At 57.1% G+C, this 19,066-nt stretch overlaps 1 protein-coding gene across 11 annotated transcripts in view; it reads left to right on the top strand.

The window, feature by feature from the left end:
• LOC102685363 (tropomyosin alpha-3 chain) overlaps positions 1-19,066 on the top strand; it is a 30,119-nt gene that overhangs the window by 4,782 nt on the left and 6,271 nt on the right. The window contains exons 1-9 of one of the 11 annotated variants that reach the window (XM_069184816.1): positions 207-685; positions 4,094-4,227; positions 5,281-5,398; positions 5,529-5,599; positions 6,211-6,286; positions 11,213-11,275; positions 11,660-11,729; positions 11,902-11,980; positions 12,789-13,595. In XM_069184816.1, coding sequence (XP_069040917.1) covers positions 554-685; positions 4,094-4,227; positions 5,281-5,398; positions 5,529-5,599; positions 6,211-6,286; positions 11,213-11,275; positions 11,660-11,729; positions 11,902-11,980; positions 12,789-12,792 — 747 coding nt within the window. In that variant the 5' untranslated portion in view covers positions 207-553 and the 3' untranslated portion in view covers positions 12,793-13,595. Of the gene's footprint in view, positions 1-62; positions 686-4,093; positions 4,228-5,280; positions 5,399-5,528; positions 5,600-6,210; positions 6,287-7,433; positions 7,510-11,212; positions 11,276-11,659; positions 11,730-11,901; positions 11,985-12,788; positions 13,596-19,066 lie in introns of those variants that run through there. The other 10 variants (XM_069184815.1, XM_069184808.1, XM_069184811.1 and 7 more) reach the window with 10 other exon arrangements.

Here is a 19,066-nt window from a genome sequence, read left to right as displayed (position 1 = left end):
AGGGCGGTGCAGGCCGGAAGTGTGCCGAAGGAGGAAGCAGGGAGTGAGAGAGTGTCTACGCGTGACGGGTGTGCGAGGAGACTTTACCGCTTGACTTTAAAAATAAGTTATAAATTCAATTAAAATAACCCCGCAGTAAGTCGCTCTAGAGGCCGAGTGCTGCTGTGTGTTGGCTTATTTTACACTCGGGACAGATTATTTCTTGGCTTCTTTGGCGCGATACGGCTAGCGGGTTTTCTTCTTTTTTTTGTAACTGGAAAACTTTTTGCAGAAATCTTGCGAGCTAAGGACAAAACACCAGGCCGGAGCGCTCCTTGTGTGTTTTTTTATTGCCCGGTCGAATAGAAAGTAAGCTTGCCGACGTCCCCCTCCTCTCCAGCCGAGCGGAGCGGCGTGTCTCCTCCCGGCTCTCTCTCTCCTCGCAGAAATCGCAGCAGGGCGCTCAAGCCGAGCTCGGGCTGTGCGTATTCCTTAAACCGTGTTTCAAAGCAAACAAAAAAAAAAGCCAAACCTCTCCCCCACCACCACCACCACGCAAAGCGAGTGAAGAGCCATGGCCGGAGCCAACAGCATCGAGGCGGTGAAGCGGAAGATCAAGGTCCTGCAGCAGCAGGCGGACGAGGCGGAGGAGAGAGCCGAGGTCTTGCAGCGCCAGGTGGAGCAGGAGAAGCGGGCGAGGGAGCAGGTAAGAGAGGGGGGGCTCTCGCTCCCCGTCCTAGGGAATCCACGACGTGGATCGTTTTAGATCGCGCCGTGTTAACGGATCCCCCTCCCCCTGCAAGGCGAACCCTCTTCCGCGATCGAGGGACCCAGCCCGACCAGGCTGTAACGCCCGGGCGCGGCGCAGGTCCGCTCAGTCCCCCGGCCGGCCCGGGGGAAACTCGTCGCTCAGGACGGGCTGGGCGGTTTTCTGAGGCGGATCGGTCCGCGCCGTTACAGTGGCGACGTTTCACAGCAGAAAAAAAGAGGTGGCGGTGGCGGGGGGGGGTCGAGTCTCCACGCCCGGCTGGCGCTGAGGAAGCCAGCGCCTTCATCATTGCGCTGGAATGTGTGAAATGGTTTTTGTCGGGTGTGGGAGTCGGGGGGGGGGGACGGGTCCGCTGGCTCAGATGGCGGCGGTTATGTAAAAGCGGGGATAGGCCGTTAGTTGGTGGTTTCTGGACTTTGTTTTGAGGGTGAAAGTGTGTGTGTGTGTTTGGGGGGGGGGGTGATAGGGGTGAGCACCGCAATCTGAAAGAAGCTTCGCTGCCGGGAGGAGAAGCGATGGGAACGAGGCGGGCTGTGGCCGGGGGAAGTGGAGCGGGTGTGAGCGCGTTCCCGAGATTTGTGCGGTTCCCCGCGTGTTCCGGTGGGTGAAGCGCGACAGGTCTGCGCGCGGGTGCGTGTGAAGGGACTTCACGAGCCGGTTCTGGGGGGTGCGAAACGGTTTTTGCTTTTCTTGAAATGGGGGGGGGGGGGGGGGTATTGCGCTTTGTAGACAGCGCGTGAAAAAAGAAGAAATTGGACCCCCGTAGGAGACGCATCGCCCCCTCACCTCACCCCACGCCCACACACGAACCCGCTCTGCTTGAACACCGAGTGGCGGTTCTGCCCGGTACCCCGGCTGGGGCTCCGTCGCTCCTCCAAAATGGTTGCTTTTGCTAACGCGAGGGAGTGATGTGCCGAGTGACCGAGCAGGGCGGCGGCTCCCTTTCCTTCGTCGTGGGGTGTGGGCGGGTGGGCTGACCCCGTTTTCTTCCCGTCCCGAACCCAGAAATGCCCGGTTCGGCGGGGGAGCATGCAGGCGCTCTGCCAGATTCCTCTCAGCAGCAGCCTGTCCCACCACAGGACAGGAAACCCTTTCATGTTGACTGGAAAGCCCTAAATCATGGGGTGTCTGTTACTGGGGGTTCTGGTGTCTGGAGATCCTGGGTTCTGCCGTGCTCTCCCATCCCAAGCTCTCTGTTGTTAATGATCTAATTAGTGGGGTGATTGGTATGCCTGTATCCCAGCTCTGGGGTACAGAGAGGTTCTCGGCTAACTGACCCTGACCGACAGAATCAGACCTCAGGAGCAGCCTGTGTATGAGATCACTTTATTGGCCCTGTAGAATTTCTTGTATCAGGAATTTGTCTTTTTTGCAGACCCCAGCTTGCTCTCCATGAGACACACAGACAGGGAGAGAAGCTGGGGGTCAGAGCGCAGGGTCAGCCATTGACACGGCGCCCCTGGAGCAGCTGGGGTGAAGGGCCTTGCTCAGGGGCCCAGCGGAGTAGGATTCCTCCGCCGGCCGTGGGATTCGAACCGGCAACCTTCCAGCCACAGGCGCAGATCCTGAGCCACAGAGCAAACGGAGCACAGCTCTAGTCTCCACCTGAGTTACGGGCTGAGCTGTGAGCACTCTAGGTTTCCCCGCCCTGACAGGCTCGCTCTCCTTCCCAACAAGCCCGTCCCCGCTCGGCCCCTGACTCACTGGAAGACTAGGTCTGTGCTCCGTTACACCTGGTTGGGCCTAACGGGGACAAGGGACTGGGCTAATTGTTTAATTGGCAGCTGGGGCCGGGGCCCGGCCCTCGGCGAGCCGAGAGGAAGGAAGTGGGTGACGTCCCCGCGGCGCTGTTGCCACAGACACGCCAGCTCTGACGGCCTCCTCCTTCAGGAAGCTCTCTGCCGTTGGGCAATCGGCGACGGGCCTGTCTCTGCGGCCGCGGCGGCCCGTCGTAGCGCGGTTGGGCCTGCAGCTGTGGCTGAGGCCGCCTGAGCCGAGAGCCCTCCCGCTTCCTGACTGTGCCCGTTGAGCATAGTCATATTGCGAAAAACCCCTCCTGTTCCTGTGTCTCTGTCCCTGCGGGGGGAGGTAGCCCGTGGCTTCGATTACAGAGTCCTTTCAGAGCTTCTTTAACGAGCCTTGGGCCTTTCTGACTGTCCAGGGCGAAGTCATGTCGTCCCCTTGGCCGGTACCCAGCTGAAGCCCGGATAGTGTCCACAGCACAAACGGCGCTGCAGCTCCATCCCAAGATCGGGAAGCACTGCTTTACACAGAGGGTAGCGGGAGAGTGGAACACGCTGCCCCGCCGTGGTGTTGCAGCCGATACCCTGTGTCTTTTCACGAAAACGGCTGGTTGAGGCCCTGGGATCAGTCAGGCCGGACAGCTCCTCTTGCTAGTCCCCATTCCTGTGTTATCGACGCAGTGTGGGCATGGGGCCTCGGGGCTGCTGGTAAGACCTGGAGCGGGTCAGACTCCCAGAGAGCTGCTCGAATGGGGAGAGTCCTCCTGTAGGGGTCCCACAGCTTCAGGAAGCTGAGGTGTGGGTTTGGAGAGTCGGCCGCAGGAGATGATTTAATGAGTGGAGAGATTTTTGGTGCTGTGGCTAGCAGAATCGTGCAGCGTTGTCCCGGGATTTCCATCACCCTTGTGTGATCAGCACAGGGTTAAAGGAAGTGACACGCTTCACTCACAGGCCCGGGTGATGTGCTGATTAAAAAAAAAAGACTGGTTTTCTGAGCTCAGCCCTTCTCTGGCAGGAGAAAATGGCGGTCACTTTTTCAGTCTCTCTAGCAGTGCCTCCAGTCCAGTCAGGGGGGTGTCAGTGTGTGAATTCAGGGGCAGTGTGAGAGGAGAGGGACAGCAGTGTCTCCAGTCCAGTCAGGGGTGTGTCAGTGTGTGAATTCAGGGGCAGTGTGAGAGGAGAGGGACAGCAGTGTCTCCAGTCCAGTCAGGGGGGTGTCAGTGTGTGAATTCAGGGGCAGTGTGAGAGGAGAGGGACAGCAGTGTCTCCAGTCCAGTCAGGGGGGTGTCAGTGTGTGAATTCAGGGGCAGTGTGAGAGGAGAGGGACAGCAGTGTCTCCAGTCCAGTCAGGGGTGTGTCAGTGTGTGAATTCAGGGAGAGGGACAGCAGTTTCTACATGAGTCATGCCTGATTGTGGAATTGGTGCAAACATTAAAATTCTCTTTCAGTGCTCTGTTAGTGACCTGTAATCTAGTGTGATCACCTCTCCCCTCTCAGTACACACAGATATTACCCACCTGTGTCTGTTGCCCACTGGCGTGTGCATGTGGGTTGCCCACTGGCGTGTGCGTGTGGTCACTCTCCCCCTGTCTCTCTCTCTCAGGCTGAGGCGGAGGTGGCCTCTCTGAACCGCCGGATCCAGCTGGTGGAGGAGGAGCTGGACCGGGCTCAGGAGCGACTGGCCACTGCGCTGCAGAAGCTGGAGGAGGCCGAGAAAGCTGCCGATGAGAGCGAGAGGTCAGTGTTTCACACCGCAGGTGGTGCAGACTGGCATTTCACAGCAGTCCGATCCGCTCCAGGTTCTGCACTGCTGTCGGACTCCTAGTGTACAGCAGTCCGATCCGCTCCAGGTTCTGCACTGCTGTCAGACTCCTAGTGTACAGCAGTCCGATCCGCTCCAGGTTCTGCACTGCTGTCGGACTCCTAGTGTACAGCAGACCGATCCGCTCCAGGTTCTGCACTGCTGTCAGTCAAACTGCGACTGCACTGAAGTCTGATCAGCTCTCTCATCAGTTTTGTCAGATTCCCAGTGTAGAGCAGGTTAATCCACTCCCGGGTTTTACAGTGCCGTGAGGCTCCCAGCCCACAGCAGTCCGGCTCCCTCCTCCTGCCCAACTCCCGGTCTCTCGTGTAGCGGCTCGTGCTCCGGCGGGTTCCGGGGCTACCTGGGTACATCTGCGCCGGGAACCGGGACCGGCGGGAGGGGAACCGAGACGTGGTTTCCGAGGAGCCGCGGTCATTCTTTTAGACTGGGAGTCGCCCTCGTGACGTTCCTCATAACGGCCCCCTGTCCCCACTGGGCTGAGGAGACCGCAGGCGGGCAGAGTACCGCGCTCCGAGCACAGAAACGACAGCCTAGGCTCTCCAAGAGCGAGGCGCCACTGCGCTCCAGCCCTGGAACAGAGCGGCTGTGACCGGGCGAGGGGGTGACGTGGGTAAATGGAGTTTGAAGGTCCGAAATCCTATTGCTCTTCGGCCCTCGCCATGGTTGAGCAGTTGGCTGACGAAGTTGATCGATGAGCTTGCAGGCTGGCGTTCGGGAGACTTAATGGGACAGTCTCTCTCCGCCTTCCCTGGACACGGAGACAGGAACTGGCCTGAACTCCCCGCGGCTCCGTTTTCTTGTTGACGGATGAGCTGTCCGATCCTGCTCCTGGAGGGCATGGAGCTCTTGACCTCGGCCTGCTCGTTGTTGACCGTTGACGGGCGGCGAGACTGCTGTGGAGGGGGCGTCCGTGGCCGAGCGCTGGTGTTGTGGGAAGGTCAGCCCGCTCTGTCTCTGTCCTGCAGGGGAATGAAGGTGATTGAGAACAGGGCCCTGAAGGATGAGGAGAAGATGGAGCTGCAGGAGATCCAGCTGAAGGAGGCCAAGCATATTGCTGAGGAGGCCGACCGCAAGTATGAGGAGGTGAGTCTACTCACTATCCGCCTCCCGGAGCAGAGAGAGAGCCAGTGTCCCCCTTCCCCTCGCCAGGAGCAGGAAGTGAGCCAGTCCCCCTCCCCCCCATCCTCCCATGTTCCTCTCTTTCTCCCCTCAGGTGGCCCGCAAGCTGGTGATCATTGAGGGAGACCTGGAGCGCACAGAGGAAAGGGCCGAGCTGGCAGAATCGTGAGTCGCTCTCCAAAACTCTCACACGTCCCTCGCAAGCCGAGACTGACCTGCTCCTTCTACGACTACACACTACCTCACACAGGACAGTCCCGTCTGGGACTGACCTGCTCCTCCTATGACTGTACACACACCCATAGCCAGGCTAATTTCTTCTGAAGTGAGAGCTGGAGGACCTGTCTCTGAGGTGCAGACTGAGCTCTTCCAGACCTGCTTCGATGCAAGCAGGCTTGTGCAGTGTTACCCACCTTGTACAGAGGCACAGAGCTCAGAGGCCTGGACAAGCTGGCTCCTGAGTGAAATGGCTGTTCCGAGAGCTGATGATATTGACTCTTGGGAATGACCCTGCGGGAGGGGGGCGGTGGAGGGTTTGCTGGTGTCGGCGGGGCGCAGGGGCGCTTGCGTGTGATGTCACGTCTGACCCATGACCACTTCATGCATCGTAACAGTGTGACGCTCTCTCTCCCTCCATTCCTCCTCCTCTTCTTCCTCTGCCTGCTGACTCGCATGCCATGGATGTCGCGAACACCCCATCCATGCTTGCTCCTCTTCCTCATCCCACCTCCTTCCCCCCTCTGCACGCGCTCCTCTGTCATCTGACCCACTAACAGCAAAGCCCGGATGCTGGAGGAGCAGCTGCGAGGCTTCGACCAATCGCTGAAGTCCCTGCAGGCGTCGGAGGACAAGGTACCGCCCCCCTCTCTCCCCCTTCCCCTCCTGCTGTCCAATCAGAGGCCTTGTTTCCACTCAGTAAGAAGGCCCTGGCATCAGTCTTTCAGCTACACGCGGCGGACAGGAGGGTACACTGTTGGCATGGTGATCAGGCACCAGAAGCCATGAGCAGAAGGTCATTGGTGGTGTCAGAGTCCCAGCTGGGTCCAGTTCAGGGTGCCTGCGGTGTGTCTGCAGGTTGTTTGGGCCTTGAAAGACGCCTGGCTGCTGTCCTGTCCTGTCCAGCGTCCCTCGCTGACCCTGTCCCCTGCGTGTCCCGTCCTGCCCCACCCCACCCCTCCTCCTGTCCCGTGCTCCTGCCCTCTCTGGTCCTCCAGCATCTCTTCCCTGCGCCTCGGCCCCGTGTGGCAGGAACGCCCGGCGGCCCCTCGCCTGCGCCGGCCGCGCCCGGGCGGCTCTCTGCGGGCGCTCCGCTCCGCGGCGGGAGGGGAGGGGCCCGAGATCGGGCCGGGGTGCAGATCTCGGGCTCCCCCCCCCCCCCCTCTCTCTGTCTCTCTCTCGTCCTGTGTTCGCGTCTGCGTTCCCGGCGCGCGCCTAGCCGCCCAGTCCGCTCCACCTGGGGGTGGAAAAGACGCCCCCGGTGCCAAACTGCTGCAGCCCCCCCAGGTTCACCACCAGGGGGCAGTAGCCCCCCGGGGCCGCCGCAGCGGCACTGAGCGCCAGGGGCGTCGCCATCTTGTTCCTCCGTAGTGTTAAAGCTCTCGGTCAGGAGACTTTCTCCCTTTCGGCTCAGTCGGGATCCGGTCTCTTTCCCGCTGGAACGTATTCGGCTCTGTTCAGGGTGCTCCTGGGGAACAGCGACTCCCGCGGGAGTCCGTGTCCGTGACGGTGGCGGACGAGACGGGACTTCCTGTCCTGCCGATCAGATCGATTTCCCGGAATGGGGGAGCCCCTCTCTGTGGGTCTCGGAGCAGACGCGCCTTGCCTCCTGTTTTCATTCTCCGCCCGTTTCCTCGTTGTAGACCTTTCCCACCTTCTCCTCTTTAATCCGTCTTTTCTTCGCTCCCCTTTCCTCTCTCTCTCTCTCCCCCTCCCTCCCCCCCTCGTTTCTCTGGCCGCGCGTGTCTGTTCATCCTCCACGCCGAAACCTTAAACCCTGAAGCAAATGCGCTGAGCTGGAGGAGGAGCTGAAAAATGTCACCAATAATTTAAAGTCTCTGGAAGCGCAGGCCGAGAAGGTAGGAGAGCCCGTCCTGGGGAGATCAGCATGAGTGTCTCTCCCGTGTGTCTGTTCGGTGTGTGTGGGGGGGTATGAGCCCTCGTTGTCGAGGGATCGACCGGACCCCCCGGTTTTCTGATAGGCAGAGGACTCTGTCGGCATGCTGTGCCCCTCTGTTGGTAGGATGCGAGTTCGATACCTGTGTGTGGGCGTGTGTGCCCACACCTTGCGATAAACATCAGCAGGTCTCTGGAGGGGCTTCAGGAAAACCGAAGTGCTAGCAGCCATATCGCCTTGACACTCCCAGCTGGCAGCCCCACTGGAGCTCACTGGTCAGTACCTTGAGGGGAGACCTCCTGGGAAAGCTAAGACTGCTGCTGGAAGAGGTGTTAGTGTGACCTGTAGGGGGCGCTCACCCTGCAGTCTGTGTGGGTCCTAATGCCCCAGTATGGTCATGGGGATGCTATACTGTAATAAAGGCACTGTCCTTCGGATGAGATGTAAAACTGAGGTCCTGAGATAGGGGTGTTACCCCAGTGTCCTGGCCAAATCTCCCCCCGGCCTTTTCCAGTCATGGCCTCCTAGTAGTCCCTGTCTCTGAACTGGCTTCATCACTCTGCTCTCCTCCCCACTGAGAGCTGGTGTGTGTGGAGAGGACTGGAGCACTCTGGTTGCCGTCGCCTCATCCAGGCGGGGCCACACACTGGTGGTGGTAGTGGGATTCCTGGGAAAGTAGTTTGAGTGGAGTTGTCCAGACAAGCGCCATATGTTTGTAAGGAATTCATGTCCACTGTGTTATAGGCGCAGGCGTGGTAAAAGGTGAATTATTGCCAGTTCTGCAGTCGATGTACTGCCCGTAATGGAGGGCACTGATGAGTGGTGCTGCCTATGGGTGCAGCACACCCCTCCTAAATGCCCCCGGCCTCTCGTTTTCCTGAAGCACTCGGTTCTGCTTTGTTCGGACCTGCATGTACTGCGGAGTTTGCGTTGCACGGATTTGCAGAGTGGTTCCAATTTCTATTGGGCATGTGTTTTGTCTTGTTAGCATGTTCCATCGCTGTTATTGCAGCGATTGTGCCTTAATTTAACCATGATTATTCTAGGAGGGTGTCAGATCCCCTCCCCAGAGGGGCTGCATGAGTCCTGATTCATTTAACTTTTCTAGGCTTTAATTAACTCAGTTGAGATGTATATATGCAACCTTGAAATCAAGTGTTCCATTTTTAAATTACTTTTTTTACACTCCAGAGATCCCTGGTCCAGTCTGGGTCACACTGTAACCCTACAATCCAGAGATCGCTGGTCCAGTCTGGGTCACACTGGAACCTTACAGTCCAGAGATCGCTGGTCCAGTCTGGGTCACACTGTAACCCTATAGCCCAGAGATCGCTGGTCCAGTCTGGGTCACACTGTAGCCCTACAATCCAGAGATCGCTGGTCCAGTCTGGGTCACACTGGAACCTTACAGTCCAGAGATCGCTGGTCCAGTCTGGGTCACACTGGAACCCTACAGTCCAGAGATCGCTGGTGCAGCCTTGGCTTTCAGAGTATGATGTTTCTAAATTGCTCAGCTGCAAATTCAGCTTTTACAGTGTGAGGCAACGCTTTGCAGCTCATCTGGAACTTCAGATCAACACACCCATCTCCATCACCAGATCTGTAGAATACAAAATCTTAAACAAGCAAACCTTTGCCTTTTGCAGCTCTGGAAGGTTGTCTTTGGTCGTGCAACTACAGGTTTTCTCCAGGAAGAGCTGGAATTTTGTTTTAGTCCCCCATCAATTAGATGATTCAGGAACAGCTGGAGGCAGAGGGCGCCTGAAGCGAGCTCTGGCATGACCTGTTGCGCAAGTGCTACAGCGAGATTAGAGAAACCAGAAGGCGGTTCTTAGAAAGGGAGGGAGTTTCCTCTTCCTTCTTTCTTCGGTCTGCTGACAAGCGCAAAAAGGGGGAAGTGGGCACACCTGGAGCACTGCGAGCGCGAGGCCTGTTCTAGCTTTCTTTTGTAGTGTACTGGACGGGTTACATACGTGTGCTGATCTCTTGGGTGAATAGGCGCCAACTGCTCAGCTGTCTGACACACTCCAGGGTTTGCAGTGCTGTCAGCCTCACTCCCAGTGTGCAGCAGTCTGATCCACTCCAGGTGTGACAGTGCTGTCAGTCTCACTCCCAGTGAGCAGCAGTCTGATCCACTCCAGGGTTTGCAGTGCTGTCAGTCTCACTCCCAGTGAGCAGCAGTCTGATCCGCTCCAGGTTTTACAGTGCTGTCAGTCAGACTCCCAGTGCACAGCAGTCTGATCCACTCCAGGTTTTACAGTGCTGTCAGACTCCCAGTGCACAGCAGTCTGATCCACTCTAGGTTTTACAGTGCTGTCAGTCTCACTCCAGGTGTGACAGTGCTGTCAGTCTCACTCCCAGTGAGCAGCAGTCTGATCCACTCCAGGTTTTACAGTGCTGTCAGTCAGACTCCCAGTGCACAGCAGTCTGATCAACTCCAGGTTTTACACTGCTGTCAGTCTCACTCCCAGTGTGCAGCAGTCTGATCCACTCCAGGTTTTACAGTGCTGTCAGTCAGACTCCCAGTGCACAGCAGTCTGATCAACTCCAGGTTTTACAGTGCTGTCAGTCTCACTCCCAGTGTGCAGCAGTCTGATCCACTCCAGGTTTTACAGTGCTGTCAGTCTCACTCCCAGTGAGCAGCAGTCTGATCCACTCCAGGTTTTACAGTGCTGTCAGTCTCACTCCCAGTGAGCAGCAGTCTGATCCAGGATGTTCACAGAAATGTGTGAACTGAGACCAGAGCTGCTTCCTCCCTGTCGCAGCTTGACCCCCCCCCGACTCGTGGCTGCCAGCTGACAGCGGGGTTCTGCGCTCCAGTGGCGTCGGGAGTGGCGCAGGGCGTTGTCGGTGCTCTTGCAGCTGGTGGCTCCACGCAGGGCGCTGAGCCCGCTGGAGCCGAGCCAGGATTGTCTCTCTCTCTCTCCTTTCTGCTTTGCAGTCCAGTGCACTGCCGGTCCTGTTGTTGGGTTTAGACATCTGGCTCGTGTTTTGGCAGTGTGTGGCAGTCTCTCGATGCACAGATGCCTGATCTATTTGACTTTCAAAAGCCATTGGTATTTTCGAAATTATCTAAGCTGAAATCATCAGTCACATGATATGGTCATGTTTTGCCTGTTTTCTCCCTTGAGCTCCTTGCTGTAGTTGGGCAGTGTGACATATTCAAGGCTGGATTAATACGGAAGGGACTGTTTCAAGCAGGAGTGTCCCATCCTGATCCTGGAGGGCCAGTTTGTCAGCAGGTTTTCATTCCTGATCGGCTCTGCATGAGCTAAATCAGCTTTTTTTGGCTTTAGTTTACTCCTCTACCAGCTCCTTGAAGAAACCTGGAAATCCTGCAGAAACACTGGACTCCTGGGACAGGACCAGAAAACCCAGCCTGAAGGATCTGAAGTGTCATTATTCTACAGCTCTGATGATGATGATGGAGTGTTAATGTGAAGATACAGAGGAGCTGCACTGAGTGTCTTTACAGTGACTCTCCAGCTCTGATGATGATGGAGTGCTAGTGTGAAGAGCAGTTTTTGCAGTGTTGTTCAGACCGCATTGTGGGTGTGAAAAATTAGGAGAGACGAATCCGTATGGTCTCTCTCTCCAGCTCTCCGGGGAGCTCCAGGTTTCCAGCAGAGGACTCTCTGATGGTCTCTCTCTTCTCTCTTCCGCAGTATTCCCAGAAGGAGGACAAGTACGAGGAGGAGATCAAGATCCTGACGGACAAGCTCAAGGAGGTAGGAGGGACTCGGTCTTCCAGATGTTTCTTCAGCTGGGGGCTGCCTGGCCCTTAATTCCCTGGCCAGTGTAACAGTGGTCCCCAGCTCCTGGGCGTCTTTCCAGCACCCCCTGTCTTTCATCTAGGTCTCTGTTAGCTCCTTAGGTGGTTTCAACCTGGTTAGACATGAGTAAGTCTCTGCAGTTAAGAGGGATCCATTTCCAGGTACAATACCCTTAAAGACACAGGTCTGTGCCTGGAAAGAAGTATTGATTAAGTTATTTAAGCATCTTATCCAGTCACTAATTGGCTAGTTCTGGCTCCCTTCCCTCACTCCTGTGGTGTCGTGGGTTCGAGTGCCTCTCTCTGCTCACTGACTGTGCTCCCTAACTCCCCCCTCCAGGCTGAGACCAGAGCTGAGTTTGCTGAGAGGTCAGTGGCCAAGCTGGAGAAGACCATCGACGACTTGGAAGGTACAACCTGGCTTTCAACTCCCCTCTGCTCTCTCTCTCTCTCCTCGGGGTCTCCCCCCTCCTTCTCTCTCCGATCATTTCCCCTTGCCCTCTTCCTCTTTCCTCTGCCTTGCCTCCTGGCTCACTCACTGCGCCTCTCTCCGTCTCTCTCCTCCCCTGCGTCTGTCCCCAGACGAGCTGTACGCCCAGAAACTGAAATACAAGGCCATTAGCGAGGAGCTGGATCACGCGCTCAACGACATGACTTCCATGTAAATATCCGTGTGCACTTGTGTGTGTGTGTGCATGGACTGGAGTGACATACACACCCCCCCACCCCCCCACCAGGAGCAGCTCTGCAGCCTTTTCACACTCCATCTGCAGAACAGCCTCCTGGCCTTGCTGCCTCATCTGCGCAGTTTTCTGCAGCTGCGCAGTCCTGCAGCCTGGACCGGATTGCAGGTGGCAGACGCAGCCGGTGAGGGGGCTGGGTGGGGGGAGACGCGGAAAGCACTCTCCTGACCCCTCCTCCGAGAACACGAGCAGCGTTCGCTTCCTAGAGCAGCCTCCGGGCCGCGGGGTACCCCCTTCTGCAGCACTGCGTTTCGCCCCCGCCGGGGCAGGGCAGGGCTACGCCTGGATTCTCAAAGCCCGGGTTGGTCGGGTCCCACGTGTTCGTGGCTTTAGAACAGCGAGTGTTTCTCTGGTCCCAAGGGGGGTGCCCCTCTTGGGGAGGATGCTGGGTTTGGGGTGCGGACCTGGAGCCTCATAGCTGCTCGTGGTCAAATATTACCGTGGCCGCCCGAGAGCGGCGGATCCAGGGCTGTGTGTGTGCATGTGGGGGTCACGGGGCGCCCCCGGCTGGACGGCTGCACGAGCCCCTGTTGTCCCCCGCCGTGACGCTGTTTCTCCGCCCTGACGCGGTCGGGCGAGGGGCTGTGCCGTGCTGGGTGGGGCCTGCTGGGTTCTCCCCTGGTCTTGCCGTGCGGACGGACACTAACCCCGCGCGTGCCGCCTGCTGTCCGCTTCCGGCCTCCGGAAATCAAGCGCGATCGTTGGCCCTCTTCTTTTTCCACGCAGATAAATATTCTCGCAAACCAAGGGGCCACCGGTCCGTCCCCCTCCTCCCTACCCCGCCCCCGAAAGCTCCCGGCCCTCTGCAGCGCCGCCCTTGTGGTGTCGGAGGGCGCCAATCGCCTGCCTGCGAGACGCTTGTCCTGTCTCTCTCTCTCTCTCTGTCTGTCTCTCTCTCTCCCTGTCCTTCCTTTCCCCTCTTCCCCGGCCCCCGGGATTTTCCTGGTCTTTCCTGCCGGAGCCGCGGGATCCTGGGAAAAGGTCGGGATGGCCCCGCTGCCTGGGCGGGGGTGCCGGAGATCCGCCCGCGAGGAGTGGGGTCGCGCTGGGGAGCTTGGGGCGTCCGCCGTACCCCTTTCCCGGGCGTTCCCGAAGCCGGCGCCGTCTCCCGCTCGCCCCTTTCGGCCCACAGCCCATCTTAAGGGTCGGGGGATTCCTGTCCCGCCGTTCCCGAGAGGATCCTGTGGAGTCTGTCGGAGGCTTGGGGATTGGGTTCCAGGCTCCCGCCGCTCTTTGTGTAAAGCCGCTATGCTGGGCTCCCCGTTTTGTCACTGCCCTGGGACAGGGTGCAGAATCAGTGTTGCCCCGTCGGGCCCGCCGCCAGGAGATGAGTGCGTTAGCGGCCCGATTCTCGCACGCCACCCCCAGCCATCCCGCGCGGATGATCGGAACTTCTCTTCTCGTCCGCCGCGCCCTCCTCCTGCAGCCTCTCCTGTCTCCTGTCACCTGTCGCCTGTCTCCTGTCTCTGTACGCCGCTGTGGGCTTGAAGGTCACTTTCGAGGAGAGAAAAAAAAACAACAATTCTGCTTTCACTGCGTCTCGCTGTGTCTTGTTTGTTCTGTCTCCAAGCCCTGCTGGGCCTCCGCGCCTCGTGTCTTTGAGTCTCGGGGGTGTCGGGGGACACTGCAGGGGTGTGCGTCTGTGTGGCACAGGGAGGTGTTTGAATGGAGCTTGAGTGCAGCCAAAGAGCAGCTTCGCGTTCTGATGTGCAGACTGGGCGGCTGACCAACCGCTGGGTTTCGATGAGCTGTTGGTATGCGGACAGTGGGGGGCTGGGCTGTTTTTTGGGGTGACCGGGTGGACTGTGGGGGACAGGGCCATGGGGGAGGTTTCACAGATCCTGGAATTTCTTCCGAGCTGTTTCCTGGAAGATCCCGTGCAGTGAGCTTCACCAGCATGGCACGTGACCTCGAACACAGCCAGATCCCCATGCTGTCACTCAGGCACTCTGATGTTGACTGACCACAGCTGTTGCCCTGTGATCTGATACACTGGCAAGAAGGTGGCATCTGTGCTGCTGTGCCCCTGGCAGTACGGCTCTGGCAGTGGGCACGAGTTCAGGGCTGCAGTTAATTACCTCTTTTCTGTAGCTTTAGGGCTGCATCACGTCCGTCTGCTCAGAGTGGAAGTGATGTGGCTTTTCAGTCTCTGGCTGTGATCGGGGTGTCTCACTGGCGCCTTGGCAGTGCTTCAGAGTGCCATGTGCTTGTGTTTCAGGCAGTTTGCTCATGCTCATCGCAAACGAGCGAGATCGCTGACCTAAGAGCACCGTTGTGGAGGCCAGTAGTGGTCGTCAGTAGTTAATGGATCTCACCCAGCCGTTTTCTTGAGGGAAGCCAGCGTGTCGGCCTCAACACCAGGGCTGGGCTCAGCGCGATCGCTTCCTCTGTCGTAAGAGTGTCGTTTTTGATCAAGAGATAAGCATTGCTGTGGGTGTTGCACAAACATTGCAGAGCCCTTGATGAGCTGGGGTGACATGAAGTGGGGGGGGTGGGGAGAGGGGGACACACCACCAGGCACGAAAGGGAGCAGTCACAAACACAGCAGTGCTTGATGTGTGATGCTCCCTGGATACAGATGCATGGAAATCAGGCAGATGTTGGCAGGAAAAAGTAATTTCAGTTGTTTTTTTGTGGAGATGCCAAAGCAATGATACGTAAACAACACGTTGCTTTAAAAAAAGCCCTTATAACTGAGTCACTTTGGATGACAGCAAGGGAAGAGTACCTTGGTGTCCCTGGGAGCTTCTCAAGCTGATTCTCCAGTGGTCTGTGCAGCCCTGCCCACCAGTCTCCCTGTGTGGGAAGACGAGCCAGCTGCTCTCTGAGAACCCGGGACAGGTCACATACGAGCATGCAGCCGCTTGATCCAGGGATCTGGTCCTCCTTGAAGGATCAGGAGAGTTCTTCACCCACAGGGCTGCGCAACTTGCTCCACGCCCCCACAACCCCCGACAGTGAGGAGGTTTTAAAGCGCACCTCCAAGCATTTCCCACCTGTGTCCTGCTGATTCCGAGAATGTCCGTGGGGTAGCGCGAGCCCAGATCAGACTCCCCAGTCGCTCCCTGGAGTCCTCCTGGGCTTTCTGAAGGGAGCCCTCCAGGCCAGAGGAGGTCCTTACGATCTGCTCGTCACAAACAGCCATTGCAGCTGGGTGGGACAGACTGAGTGCCTATAGTCTGCGTCCTCTCTGATCTGCTGTGTCAGTAACTGTAGAGGACTGTGGGTGCTTGATTCCAGGCCAGGGCTACATGGAGTCCTCATTCAGGACTCAAGAGGTTTAGTTCCTTAGGGGTGTCAGCGTGGGCAGTGCCCCCTTTCTCCTGGGCATGTCCCTGCTGGATCTTGGGACTGGTCCCAGAGTGACACAGCCCAGCAGCACTTTCTGATCTGATCCGATCATTTCCTCGGTCGTGAAAGAGTCTCGGCAGGTGCTGCAGAGTTTTTGATCAAGAGATAGTGTTTCTGCGAGAGTTGTAATGATGGGATAAACAGAAGGAGGGGGCCAGCGATGGGTTACGTAATTAGTTTTTTTTTTTGCACATAGGATAGGAATGCTTTTCTCTTTGTTTCCTGTGTTGCAACTTGTTTGGAATTCTCATTAGGACTGGGAATCGGTCGAGCTGCTGTTGTGCGAACGAGGTTGGCCAGATCCCCCTGCCAAGAAATGAGACGTTACAGTTGTCCCGCAGCGATCAGACACACGCGCGCACACACACACTCCTTCGTATGAAAGTCAGCTTTTCCACAAGAGTCTGAGCCAGGCCAGGCTCAGTTGTGATCAAAAGCACTCCTTGTGCCTCCTCCATTTTGCGCTTGTTGTTGCCAATGATCTTCTCTCTCTGTTATTTGGGGCTACATTTCGCCACACTGAGAGTAAAAATCTGGTCCAGTGGTTCAGACACAGCGCTGTTACACCAGGACAGCTGGTCCGGTGGTCAAGGCCCAGGGCTGATACACCAGATTTTCACACCTATTATTGTGCAAAGGAAGAACTTCCCTTCAGCTCCCCGGTTGCAGGACTCCAGGACAGCAGGGCACTGTGGTGCCTGTTGGTGGCTGGGTGTGGTCAGACTGGATCAGGCAGGTACAGGAGGGCAAAGAGATGTCAGCAGGTCATGTGACTATTTATGGGCACGGGGCGGAAACTGCTTTGCCTGCTGTGTGAAAGAATGAGGAAGGGCGCACCCGCTCTCAGATCCTTCAGTGCTGATTTCAAAGAAGCTGCCCCACCTCTATAACGTATCTATAATAGGCAGTGGAATCACGGCTTTCAGCACTGCAACCAACAGGTGAATGTGCGTCTTTGCACTTTAATTGGTATAGCAGAATTTGCTAAAATCCATTTTGAGCAGTTGTATCTCTGGGAATATCACCTTGTTTGCTGTGCCAGGAAACCTGCACTTCATTACTTCATTACTTGTGCTCCTGGTGACAAATCCCTGGTCCAGTCTGGGTCACACTGTAACCCTACAGTCCAGAGATCACTGGTCCAGTCTGGGTCACACTGTAACCCTACAGTCCAGAGATCGCTGGTCCAGTCTGGGTCACACTGTAACCCTACAGTCCATAGATCACTGGTCCAGTCTGGGTCACACTGTAACCCTACAGTTCAGAGATCATTGGTCCAGTCTGGGTCACACTGTAACCCTACAGTCCAGAGATCGCTGGTCCAGTCTGGGGAGGGTCACACTGTAACCCTACAGTCCAGAGATCGCTGGTCCAGTCTGGGTCACACTGTAACCCTACAGTCCAGAGATCACTGGTCCAGTCTGGGTCACACTGTAACCCTACAGTCCAGAGATCGCTGGTCCAGTCTGGGTCACACTGTAACCCTACAGTCCATAGATCACTGGTCCAGTCTGGGTCACACTGTAACCCTACAGTTCAGAGATCATTGGTCCAGTCTGGGTCACACTGTAACCCTACAGTCCAGAGATCGCTGGTCCAGTCTGGGGAGGGTCACACTGTAACCCTACAGTCCAGAGATCGCTGGTCCAGTCTGGGTCACACTGTAACCCTACAGTTCAGAGATCATTGGTCCAGTCTGGGTCACACTGTAACCCTACAGCCCAGAGATCGCTGGTCCAGTCTGGGCCGGGTCACACAGTAGCCCTACAGTCCAGAGATCACTGGTCCAGTCTGGGTCACCCTGTAACCCTACAGCCCAGAGATTGCTGGTCCAGTCTGGGTCACACTGTAACCCTACAGTCCAGAGATCCCTGGTCCAGTCTGGGTCACACTGTAACCCTACAGTCCAGAGATCGCTGGTCCTGTCTAGGTCACACTGTAACTCTACAGTCCAGAGATTGCTGGTCCAGTCTGGGCCGGGTCACACTGTAACCCTACAGCCCAGAGATTGCTGGTCCAGTCTGGGCCAGGTCACACTGTAGCCCTACAGTCCAGAGATCGCTGGTCCAGTCTGGGCCGGGTCACACTGTAACCCTACAGTCCAGGGATCACTGGTCCAGTCTGGGTCACACTGTAACCCTACAGTCCAGGGATCACTGGTCCAGTCTGGGTCACACTGTAACCCTACAGTACAGGGATCACTGGTCCAGTCTGGGGAGGGTCACACTGTAACCCTACAGTCCAGAGATCACTGGTCCAGTCTGGGTCACACTGTAACCCTACAGTCCAGAGATCACTGGTCCTGTCTGGGTCACACTGTAACCCTTCAGTCCAGAGATCGCTGGTCCAGTCTGGGCCGGGTCACACTGTAACCCTACAGTCCAGAGATCGCTGGTCCAGTCTGGGCCGGGTCACACTGTAACCCTACAGCCCAGAGATCGCTGGTCCAGTCTGGGTCACACTGTAACCCTACAGTCCAGAGATCACTGGTCCAGTCTGGGTCACACTGTAACCCTACAGTCCAGAGATCGCTGGTCCAGTCTGGGTCACACTGTAACCCTACAGTCCAGAGATCACTGGTCCAGTCTGGGTAACACTGTAACCCTACAGACCATAGATCACTGGTCCAGTCTGGGTCACACTGTAACCCTACAGTTCAGAGATCATTGGTCCAGTCTGGGTCACACTGTAACCCTACAGTCCAGAGATCGCTGGTCCAGTCTGGGGAGGGTCACACTGTAACCCTACAGTCCAGGGATCACTGGTCCAGTCTGGGTCACACTGTAACCCTACAGTCCAGAGATCACTGGTCCAGTCTGGGTCACACTGTAACCCTACAGTCCAGAGATCACTGGTCCAGTCTGGGCCGGGTCACACTGTAACCCTACAGTCCAGAGATCGCTGGTCCAGTCTGGGGAGGGTCACACTGTAACCCTACAGTCCAGGGATCACTGGTCCAGTCTGGGGAGGGTCACACTGTAACCCTACAGTCCAGGGATCACTGGTCCAGTCTGGGCCGGGTCACACTGTAACCCTACAGCCCAGAGATCGCTGGTCCAGTCTGGGCCGGGTCACACTGTAACCCTACAGTCCAGAGATCGCTGGTCCAGTCTGGGTCACACTGTAAGCCTACAGTCCAGAGATCGCTGGTCCAGTCTGGGTCACACTGTAAGCCTACAGTCCAGAGATCACTGGTCCAGTCTGGGCCGGGTCACACTGTAACCCTACAGCCCAGAGATCCCTGGTCCTGTCTGGGTCACACTGTAGCCCTACAGTCCAGAGATTGCTGGTCCAGTCTGGGCCGGGTCACACTGTAACCCTACAGTCCAGAGATCACTGGTCCAGTCTGGGTAACACTGTAACCCTACAGACCATAGATCACTGGTCCAGTCTGGGTCACACTGTAACCCTACAGTTCAGAGATCATTGGTCCAGTCTGGGTCACACTGTAACCCTACAGTCCAGAGATCGCTGGTCCAGTCTGGGGAGGGTCACACTGTAACCCTACAGTCCAGGGATCACTGGTCCAGTCTGGGTCACACTGTAACCCTACAGTCCAGAGATCACTGGTCCAGTCTGGGTCACACTGTAACCCTACAGTCCAGAGATCACTGGTCCAGTCTGGGCCGGGTCACACTGTAACCCTACAGTCC

Source organism: Lepisosteus oculatus, chromosome 27 (assembly GCF_040954835.1).
Source record: "Lepisosteus oculatus isolate fLepOcu1 chromosome 27, fLepOcu1.hap2, whole genome shotgun sequence".
NCBI classification, from domain to species: domain Eukaryota; kingdom Metazoa; phylum Chordata; class Actinopteri; order Semionotiformes; family Lepisosteidae; genus Lepisosteus; species Lepisosteus oculatus.
Note: the sequence above shows the minus strand (reverse complement) of the source record. Positions and strands in the feature narration are given on the sequence as shown.